Genomic DNA, 13,801 nt, shown 5'->3' with positions numbered 1-13,801 from the left:
CTTTCAGTATGAAATGTCTTTTTAACAGAGCTCCAGACATCAGTTTGTTCGCCGTCCTTTTGGCAGAATAAGCTTCTGCAAAAATGAATGGTGCCAGGGCTGAGGTCATCAGGCACAACCCACGGTGATGGAGCAATATATTGGTAGAATATAATATAACTGACTGTCATATTGCACCCAGGGTGCTTTTTACGGAAATAGCTGGAGTGGACATTAATCTATACCTGCAGTATGCCAAAATGAAGGTACATAAATGTTCACAAGCAAAATCTGATGCCTGTAGGTTAATCGCTCTATCTTCTTTGTTCATTTCAACCACGTTTTATGGCAGTGATCTACCCCTGCTGCCTCTTAGGATCTAATTGGAGTCTGATAAAATGTTCTCCCCTTTGTGCCTGGGGCACAACAGCCATCCACCATCTTCACGTTTATGAATACAGCCACCAAACAGTAAAAATGCCTGGCATATTGCCTGCTAAATTAGTTTTCTGGTATATATACACCTATGGATTTGAACAGCACAGCTTCCTGCCAAAATGGTATTAATTTGATTTTGACTGTTGCATGACAGGAATGTGTGACATCAGTTACCAGAACTTTATTGACAACTCTTTGGTTTTAACTTAAGCAATAAAACAAATTGCTTTTTTTTTTTTATTCAAAACACCACCATTCTATTTTCTTGACCATCAGGAAGGGGTGTTGAGAATAGATTTGACTCTACTGTTTTTTTTTTTATGCAGGGGAGCCTATTATGACACAAAGTCTCTGAGTCTCAGAGCCTGTGTACCCCGTGTTCTCATCAGCACCTAGATACTGCTGCGTTTTTTCTTTCACACATTGACTATTTACATGATTTATTTTCTATCTGCCTGTTTTTTGCCGGCTGCATGCCCCAGTGACTGCAGCAGCTGAAAATAACTTCCACTTCCTACCTGTGTTACCTCAAACGAGCTACTTTCATCCAAATGAACATGATATGATTTTTCCCCTCCTGTGGCCTGAAAAGTACCTGCCGGCTGTCGCGCTGGGATGAAGAAGAGGAGGAGGCGCTCTTGTGAACAGGTGTGGCGGTCTTGACTGCCATGGTGCACCGCTCCTCAGAGCTCATGGTCCGGCCATGGGGGCCTCGCTGATAGTGTTGGTGGTAAGACATTGTGGGCACTGGCCAGTTGTCTCTGTCTCTGTGGACCTCCCTCAGCACTGGGCCCTGCAGATCAGAAGCATCCTCTGACACGTCTTCACACTCACTGTTCGCTGTTCATCTGAAAAACAAAGGTCAGAAATTTACTCCATGACACACACTTGTTACTTAGCCTTCCTCATAGCCTTGTATTGCAGTTTGGTTTGTTATGCCAACCAGACAGTGGGCACCACTGCTACTGTCAGTCAGTCAGTCATCATCTACCGCTTTATCCTCTGCCAGAGGGTCGCGGGGGGTGCTGTGCCAATCTCAGCTACATCGGGCGGGGTACACCCTGGACAGTTCGCCAGTCCATCGCAGGGCCACACACAGATAGAGACAAACAACCATTCACTCTCACACTCACTCCTATGGTCAATTTAGAGTGTTCAATTTACCTATCCCCACATTGCATGTTTTTGGACTGTGGGAGGAAGCCGGAGTACCCGGAGAGAACCCACGCACACACGGGGAGAACATGCAAACTCCATGCAGAAAGGCCCTTGTTCCAACCGGGGCTCGAACCCGGGTCTTCTCGCTGCAAGGCGAGAGTGCTAACCACTACACCACCGTGTGGCCCCCACTGCTACTGATCAAAGCTAATTAATCAAATTTTTGGAATGACTGTGTGCTTTTAGAAGTATCCTCAGGATCAATATATTCACAGATGCTCACAGCGTTTCATGCAAAATTCCTGAATACAAAGTGACTTTAAAACCAAACTGAACAATTATTGTGATTATTGATTAATATACTGAATTGATTATTTTCCCTCATTTAATCGGTTAAGTATTTTTTCTAATTCAAAATGTTGTTTTATTCCGTTTTGACAATTCAGAACCCAGAGACTCACTTTACTATCTATTTCATTGACTGACGGTAACGTGAATAATACATGATTACACGGGATAACACAGTAAAACCAAATGGTTTAGCTGCACTGTAGTCCCTTCAATAGGAAACTGACCCCTTTGAAAAACTGAAAAGAATACTGATGTTTTTTTTCACAGGTTTTCTTGAGAATTTAATGACATGATAAGTGGTTCATCTGAAAAAATGTTGCTTATTTTGTGCCCATCATTCAGCTCTAACCTAAACCTACACTGACCTGGGATTCTAACCTCATCCATCCCTTACTTTAAAAGGAAATCAGTATATCTTTGTCCATCAAGGAACTGAACTGTGTTTACAATTAGGATATGTGGTGGATCACAATGTTCATTCATTCATGGCTGTTGTCACTGCCTCCCACAGAAATAAATCCTCAACCACCTAAGATAATGACAGTAATCACAGTGAGGGTACCAAATCAATACTAGAAAGTAGAAACCATCTACAGCTCTGAACAATCTTACAAACTAGTTCAACCTAAGCAACCAACTCAATAAACATGAGAATCTAGTAGCAGAGCTATTCTATAAATGTCTAGTAAAGAGCATTTAATGTCCGGCATTTAATGTCTATGTGTAAGTAGTGACGAGGAGTTGCACCATGCTGACACCCGTAACACTTCCTGCAGTGTTGCTGTCAGTATAACTGTGTGAACTCTCAGGAGCTTCCAGCACTGATGAAACATACATCAAATGCAAGACGCGAAAAACAAACTGCTCAAAAACAAAACAAAACCCTGTTCAATTCACAAACTGAGATATGAGATATTTTAGTGGACACAAGCTGAGAGACGGATATGAGTAATACTGCAGAAACAAACATCCATTGGTCATTCATTCATTTCCCTCGGGGCAAAACAGTCTAATTAACTCCGGAAAAAGAGCAGTTCCACAATAAATGAAAATGGGGAAAAAACTGGTTGCACTGGTGGACGGTAAAACTATTTTTGGTCTCTGTGTCATTGCTGTTCAGTAAGTAATCATTTCAAGCAGAAATACAAAACAGCTGCTCTGTTGAGAGGGTTTTTTGTGATATTAAACCAAATATGACTAAATGCTAGCTCAGGAAAGCACTTTGGTATCATTACCTTAGACTCGGCTCTAGGAGTTTAGATGAAACCTTTCTATTGATATAGATTTTTTTACTGTCTGATATTAGGTAGAGAAAATTTCTTATACAGATATATCAGCTGATTAAAAAAGAAAATAGTGGTGACTGTGAATCAAAACTTAATCACAAAGATATTTAACCATAAACAAAAAACTAAAAACAAGAAGTACAACCTACTTTGTTGTACTTCTTGTTTCTAGTTTGTTCGAAGTATTTTTTTTTTTTCCACATTAAATGTATACTTAAAAACACTTTAAAAAAACACAGGGCTGCAATAACTACTTGATTATTATTAGTTGTTAATTATAATTCATTAATCGGTATTTTTCTTAAATAATTAAAACAAGTATTCTGATCTCTCATCTTCTTAAATGTGGACATTTTCTGGGTTGTTGACATTTTCTGGGCCTCTATATAACAACACAATCATGAAAAGAAGCATTGTTTCTTCTGTAAAATAAATGTTGTCATATCAGTGCATACAACAGCCAGCTGACAAATGTGTCAGGCTCTATTAATAAATCGCTAGAACGATAAAACGAGAAAAGTATTCCTTGTAGCACCATGACGAGGCACCCTGACATGCAACGCTGCAGTATACTCACACACACTACCATCTGTAATTCAGATACTATGACAACGTCATCATCCCCACCCTGTCTTAAGCCATCTAGGATCTAAGCCACTGTATGATAGTGTATGCCACTTAGCCTATTTAATGGAGTCACTCTCCTTGACCTAATAAGGAAGCACACATGAAGAGCACTTTCTATGTAAACCTGACTGTTTTAATGCACTGTTCATCTGACTGTGTATTCAGGCTACACTGTAGTTCTCAGCTCAAATCTGTCAACTGTCAAAACATGGAAATACCAAAAACACATAGAGTTGCTGTTTAAATTACCTTTGCAAAACGAACAGAATAACTGCATTATTGAATATGTGACCTACATAAATCCAAACCGTTTCTGTTGCTGATAAAGCTGAACAATTATTGATAGCTCATGCTGACAGGAGAAGAACAACTGTCATAACGCTGTAGATAATACCATGCTTTTTCAGTTTGTAAGTACATTAAAATTCCAGCTTGCTAAAACGTTACAGACCTACAGCATGTGGTGACAAACAGACAAAGAGCAGCTCCTTCCGAAGCCAGTTGCCATGTAGAGGAACATTTATCAAGGACTTGATTAGTCATGAGCATAATCTTCTAAATCCAGTCACCATGATTATGGTTCTTCATAAGCAGGGGGATGCAGCCATGCACATGCTAGAGTGACACTTCTGGAACAGTGTCAAACCAAACACTGTGCTATTTTTTTGCAAGTTGTGGTTGGTAAATATTTTTAGCATGTGTGTGAATTAAACATGCTGTCTCACTGCAGTCAAGTCTGAGTCCATTCTGTTACAATAGGCCAAATTTAGTACCACACCAAAGAATAAATGTACTGTAAAAATGTTCCAGGGAGAAGATGAGCCAGGTGTTTCACTACTTTTAAGGAGGAGCTATATTTTTAAATCTGGATTTGTGCGTTTTTTTCTTTACATTTGATTATTTAAAATATATACAAAACACAGTCGGTAAAATGATTGTCTAGCTCTTCAATGACTTAAGTTGTAACTTGTACAAGTTTCATGCACGCATTTTGTGAAAGTCTATGGTTCATACAATGGACTGTGGCTGCAGTGTTTCAACAGACTTCCGCACAAAGACGAGCCTTCAGTTGCAAGAGGCTACAATGACACTAGTATGTAACAGTCTGAGCAAAAGGACCCTTCTGGCGACATTCTTTTACTGCCTCAATTTAGAGCAAAATGCCACCAGACGAGCAAAGTTCACGTTCACTGCTACAGTGAGATTCAGGAATATATGGAATGAGACTACTCATTCACCAGCTAACACAAGAATCCAGAATCAAACAATCCATCATAAAAATATGATTTTATCCCAATTAAGTCATGAAGCTTTTTAAAAAGAACTTACTGTATATCTCCCACATTCAGAATACAGATTAAACCTAAATGCTGATGGACAGTTGATGGTCTGCAAATCAAAATAACTTATATATTAAAAAAGTGCATTACTGCCACATGCCTCTTTATCACGATGTGTAACACACAACAAAGTCAACAGTTGTGAAGCTCCAACTCCGTGAAATGTCTAGATAGGCAAGAAAGCACTTTCACTTCTGCTTCCCCAAAATGCACCCACGCACATGAAACAACTGTGTCTCATTACATGCTCCAAAAGCAACGTCATTTAGTAGTGAGAGATGACTTGACCTCTGACATGAGCCACCTACTGTTCATTATTGAGATCCAAAGTCAAATCATCATACTGTACAGTGTTGATTAAACTCTGGAGACTAAAGTTGAGTAAATTGATCTAATAAGTGGGTCATTAACTGGATACAAGGGCTTAATTTATAGACACTGGCACCATATGTGCCCAATATGTTCTTAATAATATAACTTAAACAAAAATGCAGCTCATTATTGTTACATGTGATTGCTTATTTTATTTTGTTGTAGTGGTAATATTAAAAAAACAATAGTTTTTTGTAATTTGTAAAAGAGCCTGTCTTTACTGACACCTGATGGAGCTGAATGATTGATACTTAAGTCTTTGATGGTTCACAGGTTCACAGTAAATGATGGTCAATTCATGAGAAATGTATCGCATGCAATACAGTTCCAATTACAGTTACTGTGTTTGTTATTATGCAAAGAATTTGGTGAATTATTCTGCTTTCATGACTAAAGACCACCATGAATTTCCAGTCCTGTGGCTTTGTGGAAACCAAAAGCTTCAGGCTTGTTCGCCTGTAACAACAGTTGTCTGCTCCGATAAAAAGTCTTTGAACAAGATGCTAAATGAATACAGGTTCCAGGACCATTTGTAAATATCACCTCTGGCTTTAGTGGAGGTGACAAGTAAAAAGTCTAATTTTCAAGAGATCAATAATGATTCACTGATCACATTGTATATGTAGATGTATTATTGGCTGCATCCCCAGACTGTGGCACCAGTTTATCCTGGATAATTTCCTGTGACTGTAGGCTGTTCTTAGTGCACATTAAATTACAAAAATGTAAATAGCTGCATCACAGACAGAACACCGTGAAGAGTTATGGCACCTCTGCTTTAAAATGAGGGGAAAGACGTTGATACTTATGTTGTCACCACATCCATAACCACCCACGATAACACATTATTGACCGGCAGTGTACAGTGTACTAAGTTTGCTGATCTCCCCTCTCTGTTGCATAATTAAAGTGGGCAAACAAAAGCAGACTCATGTCCCAAGATTATATTACAGGGACTTCGAGGACAGCCATTGTCTGAATTTACAACCGACTAATAATGCATATCGATCAGCACAGTGCTGTTTTCACCATTTACCTGGGTATACCATGGCAGGCTAAATGCATCAAGTCAATCTTGCATGACATCTGGAGGCAGTAAGCGCATCTCTTGAAAATAGGTTTGTCCTTTCTTCTTTTTAAACAACACCAACTGGACAGAGCCAGTTCAGCCTGCACTGCAAACATTACATCATCTAGGTAGAGCTGGGTATCACAGAGGAACATATTTGTGCCCACATTAAAAAAACCAAAAAACTGTCAGGAACTGAAACTTGATACTGAATTGTTGTCCTGATCCAGTCACAACTTGGTGTCAACCTTTTTTTAAACGTTACACTATATATTGTGTTTCTGACCGAAACAACAAGTTTACCTTTAGATGTTTGGCTCATTTAGTGCTTTTATGTTATACACTCTCATCTGTGAATTTCAAATGACATCAGACTATTTACTCCTGTGAAAGCAAATCATCCAATAATAACAGAGAGTCACTAGCTGGTGATTCTTAAATACAAACTTCTAAAGCAAATGAAAGAGACAGTTACAGATGAGTGGTTGTCCTTAGAGCCACATATTGCTTATTGATTCTGTCAGTATAGTTAATGAGTGGTTCCTCCTCAGTTTTAACATTAATAAAGGAAGGAAGGACGGAAGGAAGCTCATAAACAGTATTATGAGCATCATGGTGATGTTGGCTTCTGCTTTGTTGTTCTTCAGTAGGCTTTTTAATCGTCAGCTTTGGACGATTACTATTCATTAATCAGCCAATTATTACGATTAACAAAATATCGTTTGTCACAGGCTTGATAAATGTTCTTATGTCACTAAAATATTATTTTTTCATCCACATATCATATATAATCTATAGTATATAGAGTAATAGCAATGCAGTGCAGACAAAAAAAATTAAGACTGAAAAGTCAGATCGGCCATCATCTGCCCTGATTTCTAAAAATTGACATTGGCATCAGCCATGGAAAAAACCCTAATCCGGACAATTATATGTATTTTAAAACAAAAAACAAACGGACTAATGTGATGTGGCCTGAGCTTAGTCAAGCATTTACATGATATTAAAGATTTATGGATCGTTTCTGATTTTGCTCATTTTCCAATATCCTGTACAGTATTTCTGGCCAGTCTGTCACCAATAGGGATGGGACAATATCACTTTTTTGTGTCTGATACCAATAATACCAATATAAGTCTGATACAGTCATTTTAGACCATTATGAACTATAAAGCCATTTCTAGAGACATTTCAAAGACACAATTCCCCCACTGTGTAACAAATATTGTTCTCCCAAAATAATAAACAGCCCAAACATGACTCAGCTAAAATGCTTTTGCTGATTATTTTGTTTACAGTCTGTGCATAGTGAAGCATATATAGTATTGGATTTGGATTCTATTGGATTTTCCAGTGATCCAGTGATTTTGACCAGATGACCGATACCGATTCCCATCCCTAGTCAACGATACAGAGTATTATATTGGCTCATCCCTACAACTCGTCTTAAATGTATGTGAAATCTGTGTCGTTTTTAAAACAGCTGCAAAGTCACAGGCTGACCTTCAGTTTGAAAAACCAGACTGAGTGTTGTTGTGGAGCAAATCTTTGTGAGTGGCTCAACAGAAGTTGGTCAACTGTCTCTCACCGACAGCGCAATGAGAGGACTACAGAGTGGAGAGAACATTCTCATTAATATTCCTCTTACACACAATGGCAGGTCAATCCAGTGGGACTGTGGGAGGAAACCGTGAAGCTGAGGTAAAAAGGTCATAATGTCAAGTATTCAAAGTCAGTTCAGAGAGAAAAACATGCAGGCAGCTACAGCATCCATGTTTTGTTAAAGAGTAGATGGGAGAGGAGGGTCCTACATCAGTGCCATGTCCCTAACGGTATTCTATTCTGACAAGACAATATAGAGTTCATAATAAAAAAGGAGAGTGCTGCATTGTGAGCCTGACTATTCAAAATTTACAATAAATATCAGTCTTTGGTGGAAGGCCATTAAGTATTTTTTAACTTTTAAGACAGCCATGTACTAATTCAGGATGTTTACAATTCCTACATGTAAAGCCTTGGATGCCTTTAGACAGAAACATTACACTTTACACTTTATCAGCTTCATAATTTAAGGACAATCATTATTGTGAATTTCAAACACAGAGTTTCTCTTTAGACATTTTCTCTCTATGCTAAGAGGTTTTTAGTGTGTATGTGTGTGTGTGTGTGTGTGGGGGGGGGGGGGGGGGGGGGGGATGTTGTACACTTGTCCCATTAATCTTAACTGATGCTAGGCTCTTCACTTCCAAACAAAAAAACCTACTGTATATTGTATATTCAGAGTATTAACAAAGAGTGACGTGCTTCAAAATCATATGAAAGGGACAGTTATAGATGAGTCGTGGGCTTTTCAGGCATTTATCACTTCGGAAAAAAGGTCAAAATGACGCATTGTGTGCCCAGAGTCAGTTAGAGAGTTGGGCTGCCTGGATGTTTCATCGTCACCCCACTACAGCCTCCATGTTTTTGTTGAAGGGGAGGGGGGAGAGGAGGGTCCTATATGAGCCTCATATGAGTGTCACGTCCCTGTTGTTACTGTGATATGGTTCATATAGGACACATCATCATTCCTGTGTTTGAGATAAGTGGCAAGGTGCTCACGTCTGTGCTGCTCGTCGGTGACTGGACGTCAATAGCTGGGGACGAGATGCTGGGGTTTCCGTGTGTGAGCGGATGAATATTAAAGAGGCTCTCCCGCCCCTTCATTTTAACGTGTAACTGTAATAACCGGGTCGTTTCCTGTGTATAAGCAGCAGTGTCGCTGAAAAAAGAGAGGTAAAGGCTTATTTTCTTACCACAGCTGCGGAGTAACGACCATCTCTTTACAGTTATTGGCGCAGGAAACAATTGAGGGGGGTCTCCCTTGACTGGGCAGAGATTCCCAGCTGCTCACAGTAAACCAGCGGCTTCAATAGACACCCACATCCAAAATGTCTGCTCCTTCTTGTTAAAGTCTTGTGCTGGACGGAGGCTGGAACAGTGTGGAAAGTCAAAAAAGTGCTGTGTTCTGCTGTTACCTTGAATGCGGGCTGTGATGATGCTCTGCTCAGCTCAGCTGCACTCCACTCGCTCCTCCCTGCAGCAAGATCGGCTTTGAGCGGGAAGAAATCCCCGGAATGGATTTGACTCCGGCGGACACTGGCTGAGCATAAAACAAGGCAACGGAGTCGTACAACCTTCGGATTCGGAGTTGCCAAAATTCAAGCGGGGGTAGACAACACTGGATTGCCACACCTGCAGAGGCATGGGCATCGAAACTGTTGCAAGAGTAGACAAAACAGGTATAAATGCCTGAGAAGCCCATGACTCATCCCTAACTGTCCCTATCTTATACTTTAAAGATTTGTTTTGAAGCATGTCACTCTCTGTTAATACTCTGAACAATAGTTTTTTTGTTCATTTGCTATCTAGAAGTTAAGAGCCTGGTGTCAGTTAAACAAACAACAACAACAACCCACTAAAAACCACTTAACATAATAAGAGAAAATGTCTAAAGATAAACACTGTCTTTGGCATTGTTCACATATTTATTTATTTATTTATATGTTTATTTCGGTCATGACATTTAGATCACTCATCACACAACAGTGCAGTTCACACAATACACATAACCGAAAGGGAAAGCGGGAGAAGCAAAAGCTTATCTAGTCCCACCCCCATTATCATCATACATTTCATAATTATTTTTTATTTTTTCTCTCTTGACATTTGACAAAGAAAACATGTTTCAGCATCAGGTAGCACTCAGAGATATAGTCTAGCTCTAGACAGTCAAATCAGACTCCATGTGTGTCTGTACATGTGTCCATAATATTCCGTCGAGAGTGACAGTCTCGACTTGTTGCCTGGCATATTCAACTTCCCAAAAGTCACAAAATAATCCAATCAATATATATATATATATATATATATATATATACTGTAGTTCTCATTTGTTATTATATATATATATATATATATATGATACTATGAACAAGATGTACCGAGTAATTAAGTGTACAAAGAGGAGTTCATTTTAAAAAAAATAAGGGAATTATTACACACACTGTGCACATACTGTAGAAATAGTAACGATTTCAAATGTGAAAAGATAGATTTAGTGTTAACAAAATACAAAGAACATACTAAGATAATACTAAAACAGAATAAGACCAAGCATGGTCAGTATTGGTCAGTTTACACAATATAAACGGTAACAAGAACAAATGTTTGTAACATAATGTAATGTAACATTTCGGACTGTTTTACTACTTCCACGAAATATATGTTAGATATCTAATAAATAAATCACAAATTCATATCATGCATGTGTTATTCAATACATCTTAATTAAAAGGCTGGAAAAAATGAATTGGCGACCCAGAAAATTCTCTCAGGAGTCAGCTGTGGGTCCCAAGCCAATCCCTGACAATGGCTGGTCCCCAAGATAAAATAATAGATGGTGCCATGGATAGCGTCATTATACTTTTTTATGTATGCGTGTGTGTGTGTGTTGATCACCTCTTAAGGTTACAATGTGGGTTCTCCTTCATCCATGTGAAACTAGAGTAAGTATATCTTGAATTTATGCAAGAGAAAATAATCCTATTTCACCTCTCAAACCTGAGATTAATAAAAAAAAAAACCTTATTTGAAATCAATGTTAAAATAGATTAATTTTGAAACTATTTGCGCAGTGTTATGGCAACAGAAAAACTTTACAACCTGCATTCTTACTGGCCTCTATGAACCTTGACTTCATTTACGACACAAAGGGGAACTGCGTTATTCTGTATCCAAAACAGTGAATAGTATAGCTAACCCCATGTTTTCCACAGGGTTTCTTATTATGACACAACACAAGCTCTTGAGGAAAAATACCTGTGTCCTTAAGGCACACTAATGCTGCTGTGTTTCAGAGGAGAAATGTTTTTATTCCACAAGCAGTTTTTAAGCTCAACAATAATGAGAATGTCCGGTTGACACAGAGCAAAGTTCAAGGTAGATGTGAATAAAATGTGAATGTTATGACGTGATGTCATGTTGTTATTGACAGTGTGTGCACTGACTGGCAACAGTGACTGCTGCTGCAAACAGGGAACAATAAGGTACTGGATATATCTTTTAACAGCAGTACCAAGTATACAGTAGGCAGAAAGTTTTCAGTTGCTTCTTTAAAATGGTCTATAGGTTTTGGATTCTACTGTTTTACTGCTCAGGGGGAAATAAAGATAGGAATGATCTTGCCAACAATCAAAAACTTAGATTATTAGATTTATAAGTTACAACCACACAACAACAACAACAGGTAAATATTCACAGTTTTTAAATCTGGTGCCAGATCATTTTGGTTTGCCTAAGCCAACACTTAATAATAATTCAATTACACACAGACTATGATAGGTCCTCTGACAACTTAGCACTTCATTTTCCATGGATTTAATGTCAGACGTGGTGCAGTGCTGCTGCAAACAAACTAGTTTCAATCATTAACAGTGAAACACAAAACACTGAAAAGGAATGTTGTCTGTAAAAAAAAAAAAAGATCACCCACTTCAGAGGGTTTTAGCTGCTTGATGCTGCTTTCAACTTCTTGTTTTACTTATGCCATGTAACAATAGCCTGAATGGTTGCCTGGCAACAGCTCTCACCAATCCATCCCACAACCGCTGACCGACTAACAAGCACTCTGTCAGATCCAATGCGTAAATACAACATTAGCATGTATTTGACATGATGCTGTTTTATTGTTATTATTTTGTTGTATTTATTTAACATTTATTTAACCAGGCAGGACAGATTAGGAACAAATTCTTATTTATAAATGTGGCCTGGCACAGGGAGGGAGAGGGAAAAAAATGTATTAGATTTAAAACAGACAAAACAATATAAACACTAGACAAAGTAACCACATTAACAAGACATTTATAAAGACAGAGCAGCATTTTTGTCTTTGTAAAGGTCCATGATAACACCCTTAGAAACCGTCTTTGAGAGGAGAGCATCCAGCCTTAGAGTTATTTAAGTCATTCCAGTCCCTGCAGCCGCATCGACTTTGTATCACATTAACCATCATTAGCACGATGAAAATAGAGATTAACCATAATCAGCATGCACATATGGTATACACTTGATTTACAGAGTGTGATACATTAACAACACAAATTAAAAAATCTGCAAATTATAGGTTGCTGTAGTTGTTGCACTTATCGTAGCAGGTAGAATTATAGGTTATACACTTTGACGACAAGAATGTCAGCCTTAGAGATTGAGTGGAATGTGGGTGGTACGTGGGTGCGTACAGTATAAAGCCTTAAATTAATACATTTAGCTGCCGTACTTGTATATAACAATGCTGGGATGATTCAGTGCACATGAGCATTCGGTGCTCTAGCGGCATGGGATCTTGAACAAGAGGGCTTCCCTAAACTGTGGGCTACATCTCACTGGTGGACATCGGATTGGGCTTTTAAAATTAAACCATTTACCACGTTCTTCAAAATCATGTATTCAATATTATATGTAGTGGCGAAAGTACACTTCATTCCAAAGCCACTGGATAGTAGGATTCAACTGGCTTGACTCGTAGGTACTGTTGTAATTCATCAATCACGAAGGCGAGGCAGAGTTGTGTGAAGGGTTTGCACATTTATTTCCACTTGCCGTACATCCAAGTTACATTTCCATCTATATGTATCCAAGCTTCTCGAGGATCAGCGTCACATAGAAATATTCCCAACATTAGTCCAACAGTAAAACGTAACCTAATGACGGTCAAAAAACCTTGTTACACCAAAACTTAAAGTACAGCTTCTAAATGGACACATCCATCCACCTGCTAGATAATTTTCAGTACACATCTTCCAATTCCTTTATCTATCATAGCCGTCAAAAATATCAGTGTGACCATGGTAGCTTTTATCTTTTTATCTTTTATCTCAGAACTGATTCTGCCAGAACTGATTAAAATTATACATTGGTAACAAAACAACATTTTTTAATTGTAGCGCTATCTGTTTATTTCCATGCTTTGCAGAGTTTTTAGGGTCATCAAACCTTTGAAACGTGGGTTTTCTCTGCTGTAGAGTTTATGGAGATGGTCTCATGGAAAGTAACTTGAGAAGTAGTCAGTGCAGACCCATATTCTCTGTCTCAAAAATGGGCTGGATATCAGATTTCACAGTGGGCATCCCAAACTTGGA

The 13,801-nt window shown here is 38.6% G+C and overlaps 1 protein-coding gene across 3 annotated transcripts in view; it reads right to left on the bottom strand.

Moving 5' to 3' along the window:
• Nucleotides 1-9,707, bottom strand: part of osbpl6 (oxysterol binding protein-like 6) — a 33,064-nt gene extending 23,357 nt beyond the window's left edge. For 2 of the 3 annotated variants that reach the window (XM_058616077.1, XM_058616094.1), the window contains exons 1-2: nucleotides 9,416-9,683; nucleotides 1,013-1,265 (exon numbers count right to left, since the gene is read on the bottom strand). In XM_058616077.1, coding sequence (XP_058472060.1) covers nucleotides 1,013-1,156 — 144 coding nt within the window. In that variant the 5' untranslated portion in view covers nucleotides 1,157-1,265; nucleotides 9,416-9,683. Of the gene's footprint in view, nucleotides 1-1,012; nucleotides 1,266-9,415 lie in introns of all 3 variants that reach the window. The other variant, XM_058616085.1, reaches the window with a different exon arrangement.
• Between the last annotated feature and the right edge of the window lie 4,094 nt (nucleotides 9,708-13,801).

The sequence above is a fragment of the Solea solea genome, chromosome 2 (genome assembly GCF_958295425.1).
Source record: "Solea solea chromosome 2, fSolSol10.1, whole genome shotgun sequence".
Taxonomy (NCBI): Eukaryota; Metazoa; Chordata; class Actinopteri; order Pleuronectiformes; family Soleidae; genus Solea; species Solea solea.
Note: the sequence above shows the minus strand (reverse complement) of the source record. Positions and strands in the feature narration are given on the sequence as shown.